Source organism: Balaenoptera physalus (genome assembly GCF_965194825.1).
Source record: "Balaenoptera physalus genome assembly, chromosome: 6".
NCBI lineage: Eukaryota > Metazoa > Chordata > Mammalia > Artiodactyla > Balaenopteridae > Balaenoptera > Balaenoptera physalus.
This window is the reverse complement of record NC_138885.1, coordinates 100490702-100507361: the sequence shown is the minus strand read 5'-3', so window position 1 is coordinate 100507361 and position 16660 is coordinate 100490702. Positions and strand designations below refer to the sequence as shown.

The window sequence follows — 16660 nt, the reverse complement described above, 5'->3', positions numbered from 1 at the left end:
GGTAAGAGTGCAGGAGAGGTAAGGTGACTTGGCTCAGCGCCTCGAGATGGCTGAGCAACAGATTTCATAAGGGAAAACTTCAAAATAAATTGCTCTCCACAAAGGAGAGATTATTTGCAGTGGGGGGACTGGGAAATGCACTGTGGAGATGGGGCGGAGGTCACCCTGCTTGTCAGCGGGATGTTCTGACCCTACCATTTGCTCTCTCTGTCCCAGCGGTGTGTGAGGAGATAGTACATAATGAACAAACTGATGGAAGAATATTATATAATGGTATTACACTCTAAGATTAATCCTGAATAATAAAACAGTCTGGGAATATCTGACCAGCTGTCTGCTGCTTTTTTCATTGATTACTTTAAAAATACAAATTCCCAGTCTTTTATCCAATTCATAATAACTATTCTGAAATAATTTTTGACATAAAATAAAACTGACAATTGTTAAAATACCACTGAGTAGAATTTGTTATTTAATAAACATCTTGCTTCAGATGTTTATTCTACATTAAGAAACTACACTTATGGGCGCCGTTGAAATTTGACTTGGGGAAACTATGCAGTAATGATCAAAACCTGAAACACAAAAGCTCAAAATGATAGAAACTCTAATAAGCGAAGTTTGATACAGACCAAGATAAAATAAGTCCTCCCCCAAAACTTAATCAATGAATGTAAACTTTATTATAAATTTTACATAGAAAGAAAATAATTTCAATGAAAAGAACTTTGATAAAATAAAAATGAAAAGTTGAAAGTGGCTTATTTGCAACATAAAATGACTGATTGAGGAATTAAACTGGCATAAATAAATTAGAAAATAATCCCTTAATGAAAATTTATAGGTATAATTATGATTAAGATGTTTGTATTTATAAAGTCATAGTCAAAATATCCTTGGGGTCAAAATATCCACTGGGTTAAAATAGTAGAGTTGCAATAGTTGGGTCAATATTTTTCTACACTAATTGAAAACCAGAAGTAGATTTAAGGAGGAATACGAGAAATTGATAAGGAGATTTGATCAAACAGACAGAATTAAGAATTTTAAGTAATGTGGAAATCTGTAAGCCCCAAGCAATCTTTACATCCCAAGTAGATCACTATGCTTTACTTTCAGATCAGTTATACATCTCTACCTAGTGTTCCATAAATCACCTGATCCATAGATGCTTCAGGATAGGCTTGACTATTAGGTTAGAACTGGACTGGTATGAACGGACAAGTGCTAGTTCTCTGTTTGCTTCACCAGGAGACTCACTAGTCACCTTCCCTTTCACTTCAAACCTGAGTCAGAGTCACAACTCACCCTGAGCACATGAGATCAACAGCTGGTCCGAGGAGGTAGGACCAATGTGGGTGACTCTGGGTTAGATCAGAGCCAGCATCCTTGAGTTGAGAGAACACTCAGATAAGATTTATATTTTATTCCTTGTGTGACAGGAGTTTGTAGTCTCAGTTCTTTGAATTTACATCAGAAAGGTGATAACCTACCTAGATCTGGCAGTCTTAACAGAGGAGATATACCCTGGAATAATTTATTAGCCCATCCTTCTCTCAAAAGAAAGAAAGTTGAGGCAAAAACTGTGATACGTTTATGACTAATTCATATTTTTATTTTCAAACTATTTTCTCACCACAAAGGCCTATGCAAGAAGAATTACAAATGAGAGAAATAGGAACATGGAAACAGTTGGCTGTTATCTGATTCATTCATTTTATAAATTTATATTGTTATATCACCTATGGAATACAGCACTATATTGGGCATTGGAAGATATATCACATATACTAAGAATATGGTAGAATACAATCTAATGCTTTGTTTATGGGTTAGATATTACAAGAAAAAATCAAAGTAGATTGAGAAATTAAGAGGGAGAGATTTCCTAATGTTGAATTGAGGAAGAGGAGGGAAGGCTATAGGGTTGGTTAAGCCAGAATTATGGAACATTTGGAAGGAATGCAGCTCTTATCTTTAAGCAGTAGATTACATAAAAAGGGGTTATCCATAAATTCATTTGAATTCTTGTCTCTGCCTTTAATATACCTATTTTAATAGAGAGATGAAACTGATTTTCATTTCACATATTATATATATATGTGTAAATAAAATCAGATCAGAGCCAACATCCTAGAACTGGAAATAACACTCTCCATGGTGAGTGCTTTGGATTCCTTGCACTTGGCAAAATGACAGGCAAGATTTCTCTTCCTGCTCTTTGTGTGACAGAAGTTCTTATTGCTCCTTGAAAGGAGTTTTCTTAAATAGCTTAAATGTCTTTTCTGAAATTTTATTTGCTATTAATTTCTGTTACATGTGAGGATATTTCCTAAACAAGACTAAAACAAGTTAGCCACTTCACAATTTCCAAATTAGGGGATTTCAAATTGATGAAGATTTACTATATTTTTCATAACCTCTGCTATGACAAGTTCCCTAAATTTAGTTTTTGAAAACGTACTTGCCAGAACATTACAGGCTAATATTAGCAAACATAACCTTTGTAGTCACTCAATTTTATTTCCTTTGCCATACTTACTTATTACAAGGCACAGAATAAAAGGCTGCAGTTACCTTCTGAATGACTCAGGAGCATATGCCACCACAGTAACACAGAGCTTAATGGCTTCACTTATAGAGAAAGTCAGGTCTTCGTTTCCATAGCAGAAATCTGAAGGGACAGAAGGTCAAGGCACACAATCAGAGTGGATTCCACCAGGGATAAAGAAGAATTTATTACTCCTAACACTTTCTTTCCAGTTATATTTTGTAGGCATTTCTTTGTTAGACTTTATTCCTAAACTGTGTGAACACTTAATATCCTCATCTAAAGGGACTAAAAATTCTGTTCTATTTTTGAATATTCAGATGACAAATAAAAGTGCTTTTTTTTGGTAGTTTAAAAAAACTCATCTAATAGAAGGGTATTTGGATGCTCTAAGGTAAGACATGAGACTCCATCTTTGAATACCTCTAATTGTACACATTCCATGATAATAAAAGCTTGTCTTAAAGGGTTATTCACTTAGAAATGCCCAGGAAAACCCAGTTTTCTGAAAACTACAGTGGTCTATTGAGCCCCCCTTTTAATACAATTTTCATGGCAGAGAATCCTTTACATTTTAAGATTTACAAGAAATTTAAGAAAAACAGGAGATAGGAAAACGTACTCATTTCATTTATAGCACCGTTCCACTTATTTTTGCTGTTTTGATTTAGTTCAAAATATTCAGTATAAGGTTGTTTAAAAAAAGAAAGATTACAAAAAGAAAAAGAATGTCAAGGCAAGTTTTGCTTTTACCTAATGACTTAAGAGGCTTCTCAGCTTTGACCAGCTCTAAGATGTCTAGGATGTCAGTGGTCTCCCCCTCCAGCGACTGCAGCAAGTCAAACAGGCACTGAGCTGACACGCCTTTGCTGGAGCCAGTATTGGCAGCGTCCTGTACAAAGAAAAGCTATTTTAGGCCATCATTAAAAAGTCTACAAATAACAAATTCTGGAGAGGGTGTGGAGAAAAGGGAACCCTCATACCCTGTTGGTGGGAATGTAAGTTGGTGCAGCCACTGTGGAAAACAGAATGGAGGTTCCTAAAAAAAACTAAAAATAGAGTTGCTGTATGATCCAGCAATCCCACTCCTGGGCATATACCCAGAGGAAACTCTAACTCAAAATGACACATGCACCCATATGTTCATAGCGTCACTATTCACAGTAGCCAAAACATGGAAACAACCTAAATGTCCATTGACAGATGAATGGATAAAGAAGATGTGGTACATATATACAATGGAATCCTACTCAGCCATAAAAATAATGAAATAATGCCATTTGCAGCAACATGGATGGACCTAGAGATTATCATACTAAGTGAAGTTAGAAAGAGAAAGACAAATACCATATTTATATCACTTATATGTGGAATCTAAAATATGACACAAATGAACTTACCTATGAAATAGACTCACAGACACAGAACAGAATTGTGGTTGCCAAGGAGGGTGAAGGGGGATGGATTGGGAGTTTGAGATTAGCAGATGCAAACTATTATATGTAGAATGGATAAACAACAAGGTCCTACTGTATAGCATAGGGAACTATATTCAATATCCTGTGATAAACCATAATGGAAAAGAATATAAAAAAGATGTATATATCTATATGTATAACTGAATCATTTTGCTGTACAGCAGAAATTAACACAACACTGTAAATCAACTATACTTCAATTAAAAACAAAAGAAAAGCCATTTTAGTTTATTAATTCCTACATCAGTACTAACATGGTTTGATCAGGAATACAAGTTTCATAAACACTGCCACTGATGACAATATCTAGGCAGTATTCAGCTTACAGAATCCTGCATCCAACCATGCTACTGTATGGAGTGAACACCTGACTTTTAAGGGATCTATTAAATGCTAATCTAGTACAAAAGAGATATTTGTGGAAACTCATAAAAATACAGCAATATGTGAACTGCCAGTAAAGTTCATGCCTATGTTTTCTCTGGTCTATGATAGTGGGACTCAGCATTCCCCCCAAAATTTCCATAATGGATTGGTTGAATACACCAAATATATTTGAGAAACAGATGAATTTTTTGACAACCCTGGGAATTTTACAGGTCTTATTTGATAATCTATCTCCAGAATGGAGATACTTACCATCTCAAATCTCTGTAAAATGACTTCGATTCATTCATTAAAACAACAAATCCTCCTGGGCATATATCCAGAGAAAACTCTAATTCAAAAAGATACATGCACCCCAATGTTCATTGCAGCACTATTTACAATAGCCAGGACATGGAAGCAACCTAAATGTCCATCAACAAAGGAATGAATAAAGAAGATGTGGTATATATATACAATGGAATATTACTCAGCCATAAAAAGAATGAAATAATGCCATTTGCAGCAACATGGATGGACCTAGAAATTATCATACTAAGTGAAGTAAGTCAGAAAGAGAAAAACAAATATCGTATATTAATGCATGTATGTGGAATCTAGAAAAATGGTATAGATGATCTTATTTGCAAAGCAGAAATAGAGACACAGATGTAGAGAACAAATGTATGGATACCAAGGGGGAAGGGGTGGTGGTGGGATGACTTGGGAGATTGGGATCAGCATATATACACTACTACGTATAAAATAGGTAACTAATGAGAATCTACTATATAGCACAGGGAACTCTACTCAGTGCTCTGTGGTGACCTGAATGGGAAGGAAATCCAAAAAAGAGGGGATATATGTATACATATAGCTGATTCACTTTGCTTTACAACAGAAACTAACACAACATTGTAAAGCAACTATACTCCAATAAAAATTAATTTTTAAAAAAAACCTCATTAAATTCCTACTATGTGCCAGGCACCATTTTGTGCACTGCAGTTATAGCAAAACAAAAACAAAAACAAACAAACAAAACAACAACTAAAAACAAGCAAAAGGCAAGCAAAAACAAGACAAATGTCTCGTTTTAACGGAGCTCAAATTCTACTGTGGGGTGTGGTAAAGATACATATTAGTGAAACAAATACATATATTACATGTGATATAGTATAAATGCTCTGCAGAAAAATAAAAATAAAGCAGGGTAAGTGCTAAAGAGTGATAGAAAAAAATGAGAATCAGGAACTCTTCCTTTTATCATTTTCTATTTTCCATCCTTTCATTAACTGAGTATAAAAAACCAGAGAGCTGATCTATTTACATCCTAGGGGCCGAAATGAGGGTTGAAGAGAAATGTTGAAGAGGGAAGATTTTCTTGTTGAAAGAGAAATAATTTTTGGAATTTATATTCCATTGCTTGCATGAAGAGAGCTGAGAGACTCATTATACCAATGGACAATGACAAGGCCGTACATAAATACAGAACTCTGATCTACCATCTGCAGTAACCAGCCCAGGAGTCCCTGGCTGTAGTGAGCTCTGAATAAGGAGACTTTGCTTTCCTCATTGGGTTGGGCTTCCTTTATTTCCACAGAGCTTACTCACAGGAAACTCCAGGAGAGGGGCCACACTTGCAAACAGCTGGAGAACAAAGGGCTTCCGGTGTAGAATGTAGAACTGATGGCAGGCGAATTCAATGGCTTGACGCAACTGGGGATTGCTTTCATAGTCAGAGTACACCTATGGAAAAACGTCACCATATTCAGAAAATTCCTTAACAGCCTACTAGAGTTGTGTTTGCTTTTAAAACTCATAGCCATGGGAAGCATGGACGGAAATGACTAATTTCATAAACTGATGGAGGGGAGTGTAAAATGGTATATACCTTCTTGAGAGAAATCTGGCAATATACATAAAAATCCTAAAAATATAAATATGTTTTATATTTATATACTTATATAAGTATACTTATATACTCATATATATATATAAGTATATTTATATTTAATTCTAAATATATAAATATACTTTTTTCTTGGGAAGTTTGTGACTAGTGATTTTTCTTAAGAAAACAGTTAGACAAATGTACAAAGATACATATACAATAATGACTGCTGCAAGGTTGCTTAAAATAGTAGAAAATTTGAAACAACTTATAAATTATTCATAAATTGGGGTTAAGTGTATTATGTATATGCATTCGACAGAATACTATCAGTTATTTTTTAAAAGATGCTATATAGTGCTACAGGGAAAATTCTCACAATATTCTTAGTGTCACATTAAAAAAGGTAGGTAACAAACTTGAATATATGGTATGATTCAACTTGTTTTAGAAAAAGTAGGAGAGAGTACCAAGATTTTCAAGGTGTGTAAACGATGGTTATCTAGGAGGAGGATTATAGGTGATCTTTATTTTCTTCTTTAAACTTTTCTTTATCTTTTGAATTTTATAATGAGCATTTATTGTTTTTGATAATTATTTTAAAAGTTATAGAGGAAATTCCAACTATCTAAAAATAGGACAGAGAGCCCTTGATGAGATTAAAAGTCAATTTCTTGCCCCTGTAGGTTGAGCAAATGTCACTTTACACAAGCATGTATTACTTCCATAATTCTATTAAAATTTCCATAAAAATGAGAACTAGGATGAGCCCCCCAGGCCCCTTCTGAACTTTATTCAGTACTCCTAACTGTAGCCACGTACACATTAGACATGATTAAGTGAACACTGTTCCTGCTACATTCACCTCCTCCAACCTTGTCGTACCAAATTTAATGGCAATGAAAATCTCTATTCAGACAGAGGTTGGAGACTGTCTTGGGAGAAACATCAACTGAACGCTTGCCATACATTTGAATAATGGTTCTCAAGCTTCCTAGAGCATCAAAACCACCTGGAGGTCTTGTACAAACACAGATTACTGGGCCCTGACTCCAGAGTTTGTGATTAAGTAGCACTGGGATGGAACCCAAGAATGTGCATTTCTAACAAATCCCCAGGGGATGCTGATGCTTCTGCAGCTGCTGCTCCAGAGGTTGCACTTTGAGAACCACTGGTCCAGAAGAAATGGGAAAGCACAGCCCAGGTCTGGGAGATCTCAGAATAGAATGGAATATTATGACCTTTTGGAAGTTTCTAGAGGGGTTTCATTTGGTGCCTTCTGAGATCATAAAAGAAGATAATACCATCATTAAAAGTTTTGGTACAGATCTTGTTGACCTGTTCCATGGGCAGGAGAGGAGAGCCTGTGCACCTGCAGCATGGTGGGCAGAATCCACTGGTAGCCGCTGAGGGAGAAGAGGTGATTGAAGTGCACAGCGCTGTTGATGACCGTGGCCGCGTACTGCCTGAGCAGGGCACTGTCTTCTGGGTGCAGGATCAGAGCCCCGTTAAAAACGTTGAGGAAAAGCATGATTTCATCTCCCCAGGGAAACTCGCTCGGCATGCCCAGGAACATCTCCTCCAGGAGCTGGATCCACAAGCTTTTCTGAAGAGTGTCGAGGCCAAACAGCTCCTTCCCAGCTGTGAAACATGAAACAGCAGAGATAGAATTAGCCCCATGCCAATCCTGTCAGTGTGGAGGGCAATCAAACCCCAGGGCGCTGCTGTTTCCAGCTCAGGGACATGAAGATCTACTGCTGATACGCTTCCCAGAACAATATTGCATCCATTGCTCTGACACCTCCTAGCCCTCCAAGTACTCTCTTCATCACCTCTTTGATTCAACTCTGTGGGCAAGACAGGGCAGGCAGGTGCAGTGTGTTGCTGCTGCATAAGCTGTGGCTTTGAGAAAAAATAAGTTATTGAGAATATGGCAGGGCTGGGACTTGGTCTTTGAACTCATGGTCAGACTAGAGCTCTGTCTACTATTTCTCTGGAGCTTCTGGATGAAGATGTAGAGCATAGGGATGTTGATTTAAGTAAACTGTCCCAAATTAGTAACTGAGTAACAGAGCGTGGTTTCAAAATGGGTCTCTTTCAATTTCTCTGTCTCAGTCTCTCTCTCTCTCTCTCTCTCAATTTGCTTCTCAAGCTTCCTAGGGCATCAAAACCACCTGGAGGTCTTGTAAAAACACAGATTACTGGGCCCTGACTCCAGAGTTTCTAATTAAGAAGGTATAATTTAGATAGAGTAAAAGGCACAGATCATAAATGTAGAATTCAATGAATTTTGACAAAAATACCCACTCATGTAACCAACACGCCAATCAATATATAGACCATTTTCATCACCTGAGAAAGTTCTCTCATACCCCTTTCTGGGAAATCCATTCCCCCCAATCCAGAGGTAACTACTGTTCTGATTTCTGTCACTGTAGATTCGTTTTGCCTCCTCTTGAATGTCATATAAATACCTGTTCTTCACTTAGTCAAGTACTCTCCTAACAATACCACACTAATTCCTTCAGTTGCTTACGATTAGCTTAGAGCAGTGGTCTCAGGATTTGGTCCTTGGAACAGAAGCACCAGCCTCACCTGGGAGCCTGTCAGAAATGCAAGTTCCCAAGCCCCATTCCAGAGCTACTGAATCAGAAACTCGGGGCTGGAGGGTGGGACCCAGCAATCTGTGTTTTATCAAGTTCTCTAGGTGATTCTGGTGCCCACTCAAGAGCTGAGAGCCACTAGCTTAGAGAACTGTCTGCCGATTAAGATAGAGATGTTCTCTAGCTGAGGACAAAAGAAGGGCAGGAGAAGAAACCCAAGAGAGGAAATGCTTCTTTCTTGATACCTTGAGGATCGCTGAAGAGTGAAAACTCCGCATCAATAGCACTTCGAGGGAATGAGGGCAGTCGGAGGAGGTCTTCCTGGAGCATGGAGACGTGGGACTGCTTGTGGGCTGTGGGGATCTTCTGGGTGAGGGAGATGAGAAACAAAACCCTCCCCACTTCCTCCAGCTTCCGAGTGAATACCTACCGGCAGACAAAGGCAGGAGCAGATGAAAAGTAGAATTGGCAACTCTGAAATTACCAAGAGTGAAGAAACTGAAGTGAAAACTTTAATGGCAAACCGGGCTGATTAAAAATTGAAAGATGGGGGAAGTGAAATGAGAGAGAAATATTTTTTCTTTACCACACAGAAAGAGCAAACAATACTTAATTGACTCTCACTTCCTGCATCTGTCTGTTCTACAGAAGGAAGTGTTTCTTATGGAGTTTGCCAGCTAGAGGAGGAGCACAAGGCAAGCATTGTCAAGAACAGTTCAGTATTAAATACAGCCCATCTGTTTGGATGTCATAACATAGAAGACCCTCTCCAACAGGAGCCAGTCAGTTCCAATTGCTTCTATCATTTCTACTGATGCCTCACGCTGTTTCTGGGTTTGCCTCTTAAAGACTGAAATAGGTTCCAGGAAAAACCTATCTTGGAACAAAAGCTAATAGGACCTAGATTGGTGGCCCTTTAGCCCTGAGTTTAGATGACGTGAACATGGGTCTTTTGGTCCTTCTCTTAGTGCCTTTTCTGTTGCTGATCAGTGGGCAGGGGGATGTGACTAGGAAGATGATAAGCAGTGAGCAGCTGTTGAGGAGACTTCAGAGCCAGAACCACAGGTCTGTCTATTATTATCTCCCTGAGGAAATTAGAAAGAAGTCTTAAGATCCCAACTTGGAGTATAAATAGAGCAAGGGCCCCGTTTTATGTTATTCTCTTAAAACGTGTTCTTAAACATGATTAAAAAAACACACTCGTGAAGTGCAGTTATTGATTATGGTTTTCATTATTTTGCTGCCAAAATCAGAGGCTGGGATAATTTGTGGGGAATTGTTTTAGAAATTATTTATATTTAAGGTCTTATAGTTTTGCCCAACACCTCACACTTTGTAATACATTCACTGTTTTCTTTCTTCTAAATGCAATTTAGGTAGTTAATACTAACTATGTTTTTAATTACTTAAGCGGTCGGATTCTATGCCATCTCCTGAAGATATTTTTGAATAGCATCCTTACTACGTGCAGAAAAATTGAAATAATAGTTTCTTGTTTCAACATTTTATTAAAAATAAATGAATAGAACACATAGAACACATTAAAATTGTATCATTATTAGAATTGTGTACTACAGCTATATTTTGCTTGCAAAATAGTGAATTTCCTTAAGCTCAAAGTCTGATTTATGATGAGATGTGTAAACGTTATTCTGTTCTTCAATCTTAAATCTAAGTACAGCTGCTTGATTCTGCTTCCTCCTATTTTAAGAGAAGTTAGTAACATGTCCAAGGTCAGATCACTGGTCAGTGGTAGAGCTGGGACTGAGTCCAAATCTCTGGACCTTGGTGCAGGGCCTTTTTCAGGCATACTACATTGACCCCTTTTATTTTTTTCCAACTAGCATAAATTTCTGGGCCAACCTTCTTATAGCTACACTATGTGTACTTCCAATCCTGCTTTACAAAAATGTGGAGTGAAAATCCAAACTTAGAAACTAGTAGGTAAATAAATTAGAAGATTTCTGCTATTTATACCCTTATGATTTCTCGTAGCATTCTCCAAGTGAGTGTTTCTTAATACCTTTACATTATTCATCCAATTTATAAAACTTAGTTAACACACTATTTTGGGGAACTATCTATTGACCAAGGGCCCATCATTCTCTCTCTAGAGAGGATCATAACAGAATCACAGAATCTCAGGGCTGGCAACCGTTTACAGATCATCTATCCCAATGACATGACAAAATAGAATAAACCTGTGGTGGTCAGGCACCTGTTTCTGAATGAGCTCCTGTCCTTTCTCTGGATGCATATGTACAAGGTTCAGCTGTGGAGACACGGATCTCCTAAAAGGGTAAATATCCCGAACATAGGTCTGTGGTGGGATTACACAAAGACAAAAAGAGAGTTCAAATAATTAAACTCTGACTCTCATTTCCTCTTTCCCCAAAGGTCAGACAAACATAAGTTATGTATTTTCTGATGGTTTAGATTCTTACTACTTTATGCTCCCCAATTCTACAAAATCCTAGGGAAGATAAACACCCTCCTTGGGAAAGCTTCAATCTCCCCAGGCCGAGTATGCTTTCCAAAGTCCAGGATGCTCTTTCAGGAGCAAAGGAGCCAGAGGCCATCTACTAAAACCCATTCTGAAGAAGAAAAGAAAAGCCCTGTAAAGTGATGTCAGTGGTCTTCCTTCGGTTTCCTTTGTTCGTTCGATCACGTTACCACAATCATGCTTAATGTAGTAGAAAGCGGCACGAGAACAACATTAACATTCCAAATAAACACGTGTACTTACAATACGGGCAACTTAAATGTTCATCTAGATGTAATAATGATGAGTGATGAAGTGCCTTACTTATCTCCTTTAATTCTTACAACGACCCTAAAGTAGCTACTATCATCGCCTGCCCTTTACAGACAAGGAAACTGAAGGGTACAAAGGTAAAGTGGCCAGTCCAAAGCTAATACATCATCAGTGAGGTGGCGTGAACCCAGCGGCCATACGCCTCACCTCTAAACAGCGACGCCCCCCGGAGCGAAGCTGCCCTCGGGAAAGGCGTAACGGGCTTTTGACACAGCCCTCCGTGAGCGTCATCACTGCAGTCTCACCTTATTGTAGTGGATAAGGTTCCATCGTTTATCCATGAGAAAGTAATGTGTAGACTGGGATTCTGGGATATTAAAAAACTCCAGACACTCCTAGAACAACAGCAAATTTTAACAAACATTTATTGAGATCATATTATGAGCCAAACAGTAAGCTGAAAGATAAAAATGTCATAAAACAAGGTAACTTCCTATAAGGAATATATATGTATTTATATCTTACACACATTTTATATATTATATGTGTGCATATATATACGTATATATATTATATACACACACATATATATGAACATTTACATGCACACAGCTATCCAAAAAAATGACAGCATAAAGACTGATAGTGTAAGGTAGTTCAAGATAGGGGTAGGGGATTAAGACGTGCAAACTACTATGCATAAAATAAATAAGCTACAAGGTTATATTGTACAACACAGAATATAGCTAATATTTTAGAATAACTATTAATGGAATATGACCTTTAAAAATTGTGAGTCACTATGCTGTATACCTGAAATGTATATAATATTATACATCAACTATATCTCAATTTAAAAAAAGACTGATAGCGTAATACAAACTGTCTGCACTGTTCTCATAGAGCTAAAAGAGGTACAATTACAATGTAGACTTGAGTGATGAACTGTGAAGGCACAGTGGCATCTACTGGTCTCAATATCAGGAAGAAAGCATGTTTAGTAGCAACATTAAGAATAATATGAACCACAGTGATTGAGCGCTTATTATCTACTATATTCTATGCTCAATGCTTTCAATGTAGAGAACTTGTATAACCTGCACTAATAATCGAGCACTATTGAAAAAGAAACTGAGACTAGAGAGAGCCCGTCGTTTGACTTATTTAGATAACACTGGTTGTGGTGGAGCGGGGGTTTGAACTCACTCTCTGCCTTCACGCTATCCTACCATCCAAAGTGAGTAGGAAGATGAAGAGGCTGTTGAAGTTTGCTTGACTGGGCCTGAGAGACTCTCTGGAGATGAAGGAGTGAGGCCTGGAGGAGGCTTAACAACCCTTTCTACTGAAATAAAATACACAGGCTTGGCAAAACTGAATTTCTCAGAGGTCTTTTCTGGGCCAAAAGTTTGGGCTCCAGATAAACAGGGAATCACTGCACGAGTGCACTTACTACTTTCCCTTAACAACCCTACAGGCATGAGGAACAATGGACTGCATATCTCTTAAGGGGCGTAATTGTCACAACCATTAAAAATACTTTCTTGATTCACTTAGTTTATTCTAAGGTATATATTTTCTGCCTCTCCAATCATTTCTGTCAGTGGCAAATCAAGACTGTGTATTGTTCAACTCGATGCCACAAAAAGCGTCTCTGGCATGGACTGTCACCTGATCCCTAGAGTTTGTCCCAGTGCCCTTGGCGTGCAAACCCAGGGCGGCTCCAGAACTGCCACAAGTGATGCCAGGATACTCCTAAGCAGGATTCACAGCATCTCAAGAGGAGTGTCACGTGGCTGCTGTAGGTGAGAGGGAGCCGGCATGATCTTGCCTACATCCATGTGGGGAAAATTATGCAAGGAAATAGAGGAAGTACACAAGAGTGGGGCAGATTCTAGAAGAGGTAAATAAATGCATATATTCATTTGAAGATAGAGAAAGGCCATTTAATTCAAAACTGGATGATCAGTGAAGTGGCCATAGCCATTGTGCATTAAAAAAAAAATCACTTCTGTCAAAAGTCATCCCTACCTTTAACAGGGCTTCAAATTGAGTATCTTCATGGACCGGTAACTGGGTTGGGATATCACACTCATTCTGTCCATGAACTACCAAGGTTTTGGTACCTACAGAAGGTAAAAATCATAACAAACTGACTTCTACTATAAGAAAGTTTATAGATAAAGCACAAATTATTAAAATATTATCAATAAGCTGATGTTTTTATTATTATGATGATTACTACTAGTGAGGGTTTAATGCGAGTTGTGCATTGTACTAACTGCACTCCTTTGTTTCTAGTTAAATATATATTTTAAATGTTTGCTTATTATTTTAAAATCATAGCTACCGTTTATGGAGTTCCCCATACTTTTAAATGGTTTCATGTGCATAATCATATTTAAATCTCATAGCAACCCTATGATATGGGTATTATTATTTTCACATTACAAATGAAGAAACAGAGAGAACTTATTCTTATAAATAAGAACTTATAAGTAACTTAGTCAAAGACACATTTATTTAGTGGAAGAGTCAGAATTCAAACCTTAAGCATTCCAACAAATAATCTATTGCTTTATTTTAAATGAGATGATGAGGTAATAATGGTTGAGAAGATACAAACAGAGCTATTAGCAAAAGCTAAACAAGTACCTGAAAGGTAGTTTAAATTTACGTTTTCTGTATTCTGCTTGGCTGGTGAGACAGTGAACATTATGATATACCTTGATTTATAATGAGTTGTTTTTAAGTATATGCCTGACAATATGTTTCTTTGCTGTAATGAAAGCTGATCTCTTTGCTGAGTAACCTATAGACACATAAGTATACCATTGCCACTTACTGAATGCTTACCATGTGTCAGGTATGGCAGCTAGTATTTTACAAACCTAAACTCATTTATTCCTCACAATTACGAAGTATGACTCATACTCCCATTGTACGTGTAAAGAAAGCTTTAAAAGTGATGTACTTTTTCATAGCTAATATTAATTATACAGATGATAAATGGCAGTGCTCTGATTTTTTTTTTTTTTTAATCACTCCATTTCGAGGAGGGTTCTTTTTTTTTTTTAATTTTTTATTTATTTATTTATTTATTTTTATTTTTGGCTGTGTTGGGTCTTCGTTTCTGTGCGAGGGCTTTCTCCAGTTGCGGCAAGCGGGGGCCACTCTTCATCGCGGTGCGCGGGCCTCTCACCATCGTGGCCTCTCTTGTTGCGGAGCACAGGCTCCAGACGTGCAGGCTCAGTAGCTGTGGCTCACGGGCCCAGTTGCTCCATGGCACGTGGGATCTTCCCAGACCAGGGCTCGAACCCGTGTCCCCTACATTGGCAGGCAGATTCTCAACCACTGCGCCACTAGGGAAGCCCAGTGCTCTGATTTTAACATAGGTCTCTTTGCTGCCAGAACCTGTGTTCTTATTTATATATAATTTTGTCTTTTTATTTCAATACATGTATTATCTCACATTTTCTTAAACATTGCACAAGGATAAAGGCTTGGCAAAATTTTATCTCCAAGAAAGGCAAGCTATCCAAAGTGAAAAGGAATTGTATCTAGAGCTTATATCACACTGCATGTTTTCTTGTAATTTTCCTTCCTGCTTTTCCCTTTTCCAATTTTTCATAAAGCCATCTCTCAGTGAGTTTACAAAAGCCTGGGGTCCCTGCCATGCAAACAATATTATTCTCCTTGCAGTGCCAAAAATTCATTCAAAAAGGCTCTCAGTTCAGCTGGCCCTCTGCAATAGACTTAAATAAATCTTTAACCTTGGCAGTCCTTCAAGTACTGATTCACGCGGATCTCAGTTCTGATGTCTCCCTTTTCATCTGGCAATTGCTGACTTTTAAAGGGTCTATTGTATTTCTTCAGATTGTATTCAACAAAAATTCTTTGAAGCACTCAATCCCAGGGTCAGAAAATTTTCTCATGAATGAAAGAGACACTTGGTCTGTAAAAGGGTTATTTATACTCCTAAAAAAGTTATGTCTTCCAAAAGCAGTACCTGGCATTGAAGCGGTCACCAGGAGCTTGACCTCACATTGCTCCTTCTTCATGGTCTGCTTCAGATCCTTGAAGAACAGGCCTTCTACGTAACCGACCACCTCCCACAGGAAAGTCAGAGTGGCTGAAATGGCATCCATCCCCCACTCGCAGGGGGTCCGCACAAAGTACATGATTAATCCCACCTATAAGTCAGAACAGGAAGTGGTCACAAAGTCACAGTAATTCTGAGCTTACATTCTCATTTCCTTGGCTTTTCATTTTCTTAATTAAATATTGTTTTTTTGCCTTTGAATTCTCTATTCAAATGCTTCTCTAACACTTTCAGTGGCAGTAAGCAGGAGAAGGGATAATTGGAAAACTGGTCTGAACAGGTTACCATATATTTTTATGTTATCACTAAAATACTTACTGCTATTTTTTTTTTTTAACATCTTTACTGGAGTACAACTGTTTTACAATGTTGTGTTAGTTTCTGCTGTATAGCAAAGTGAATCAGCTATATGTCTACGTATATCCCCATATCCCCTCCCTCTTGCATCTCCCTCCCACCCTCCCTATCCCACCCCTCTAGGTCATCACAAAGCACGGAGCTGATCTCCCTGTGTGATGCAGCTGCTTCCCACTAGCTATCTATTTTACATTTGCTAGTGTATATATGCCAATGCTACTCTCTCACTTCATCCCAGCTTACCCTTCCCCCTCCCCATGTCCTCAAGTCCATTCTCTACATCTGCGTCTTTATTCCTGTCCTGCTCCTAGGTTCATCAGAACCTTTTTTTTTTTTTTTTTAGATTCCATATATATGTGTTAGCATACCCTGAGAAAACCATAATTCAAAAAGAGTCATGTACCACAATGTTCATTGCAGCACATTTACAATAGCCAGGACATGGAAGCAACCTAAATGTCCATCGACAGATGAATGGATAAAGATATGGCACATATATACAATGGAATATTACTCAGCCATAAAAAGAAACGAAATTGAGTTATTTGTAGTGAGCT

At 37.9% G+C, this 16660-nt stretch overlaps 1 protein-coding gene across 3 annotated transcripts in view; it reads right to left on the bottom strand.

Annotated features, from left to right (window-relative positions):
* UNC80 (unc-80 homolog, NALCN channel complex subunit) overlaps positions 1-16660 on the bottom strand; it is a 237618-nt gene that overhangs the window by 47045 nt on the left and 173913 nt on the right. For all 3 annotated transcript variants that reach the window (XM_082467395.1, XM_082467397.1, XM_082467396.1), the window contains 9 exons: positions 15654-15837; positions 13676-13770; positions 11953-12042; positions 11111-11212; positions 9138-9318; positions 7662-7930; positions 6010-6144; positions 3305-3443; positions 2578-2674 (listed from right to left, as the gene is read on the bottom strand). In XM_082467395.1, the coding sequence (XP_082323521.1) occupies positions 2578-2674; positions 3305-3443; positions 6010-6144; positions 7662-7930; positions 9138-9318; positions 11111-11212; positions 11953-12042; positions 13676-13770; positions 15654-15837 (1292 nt within the window). The remainder of the gene's footprint in view (positions 1-2577; positions 2675-3304; positions 3444-6009; positions 6145-7661; positions 7931-9137; positions 9319-11110; positions 11213-11952; positions 12043-13675; positions 13771-15653; positions 15838-16660) is intronic.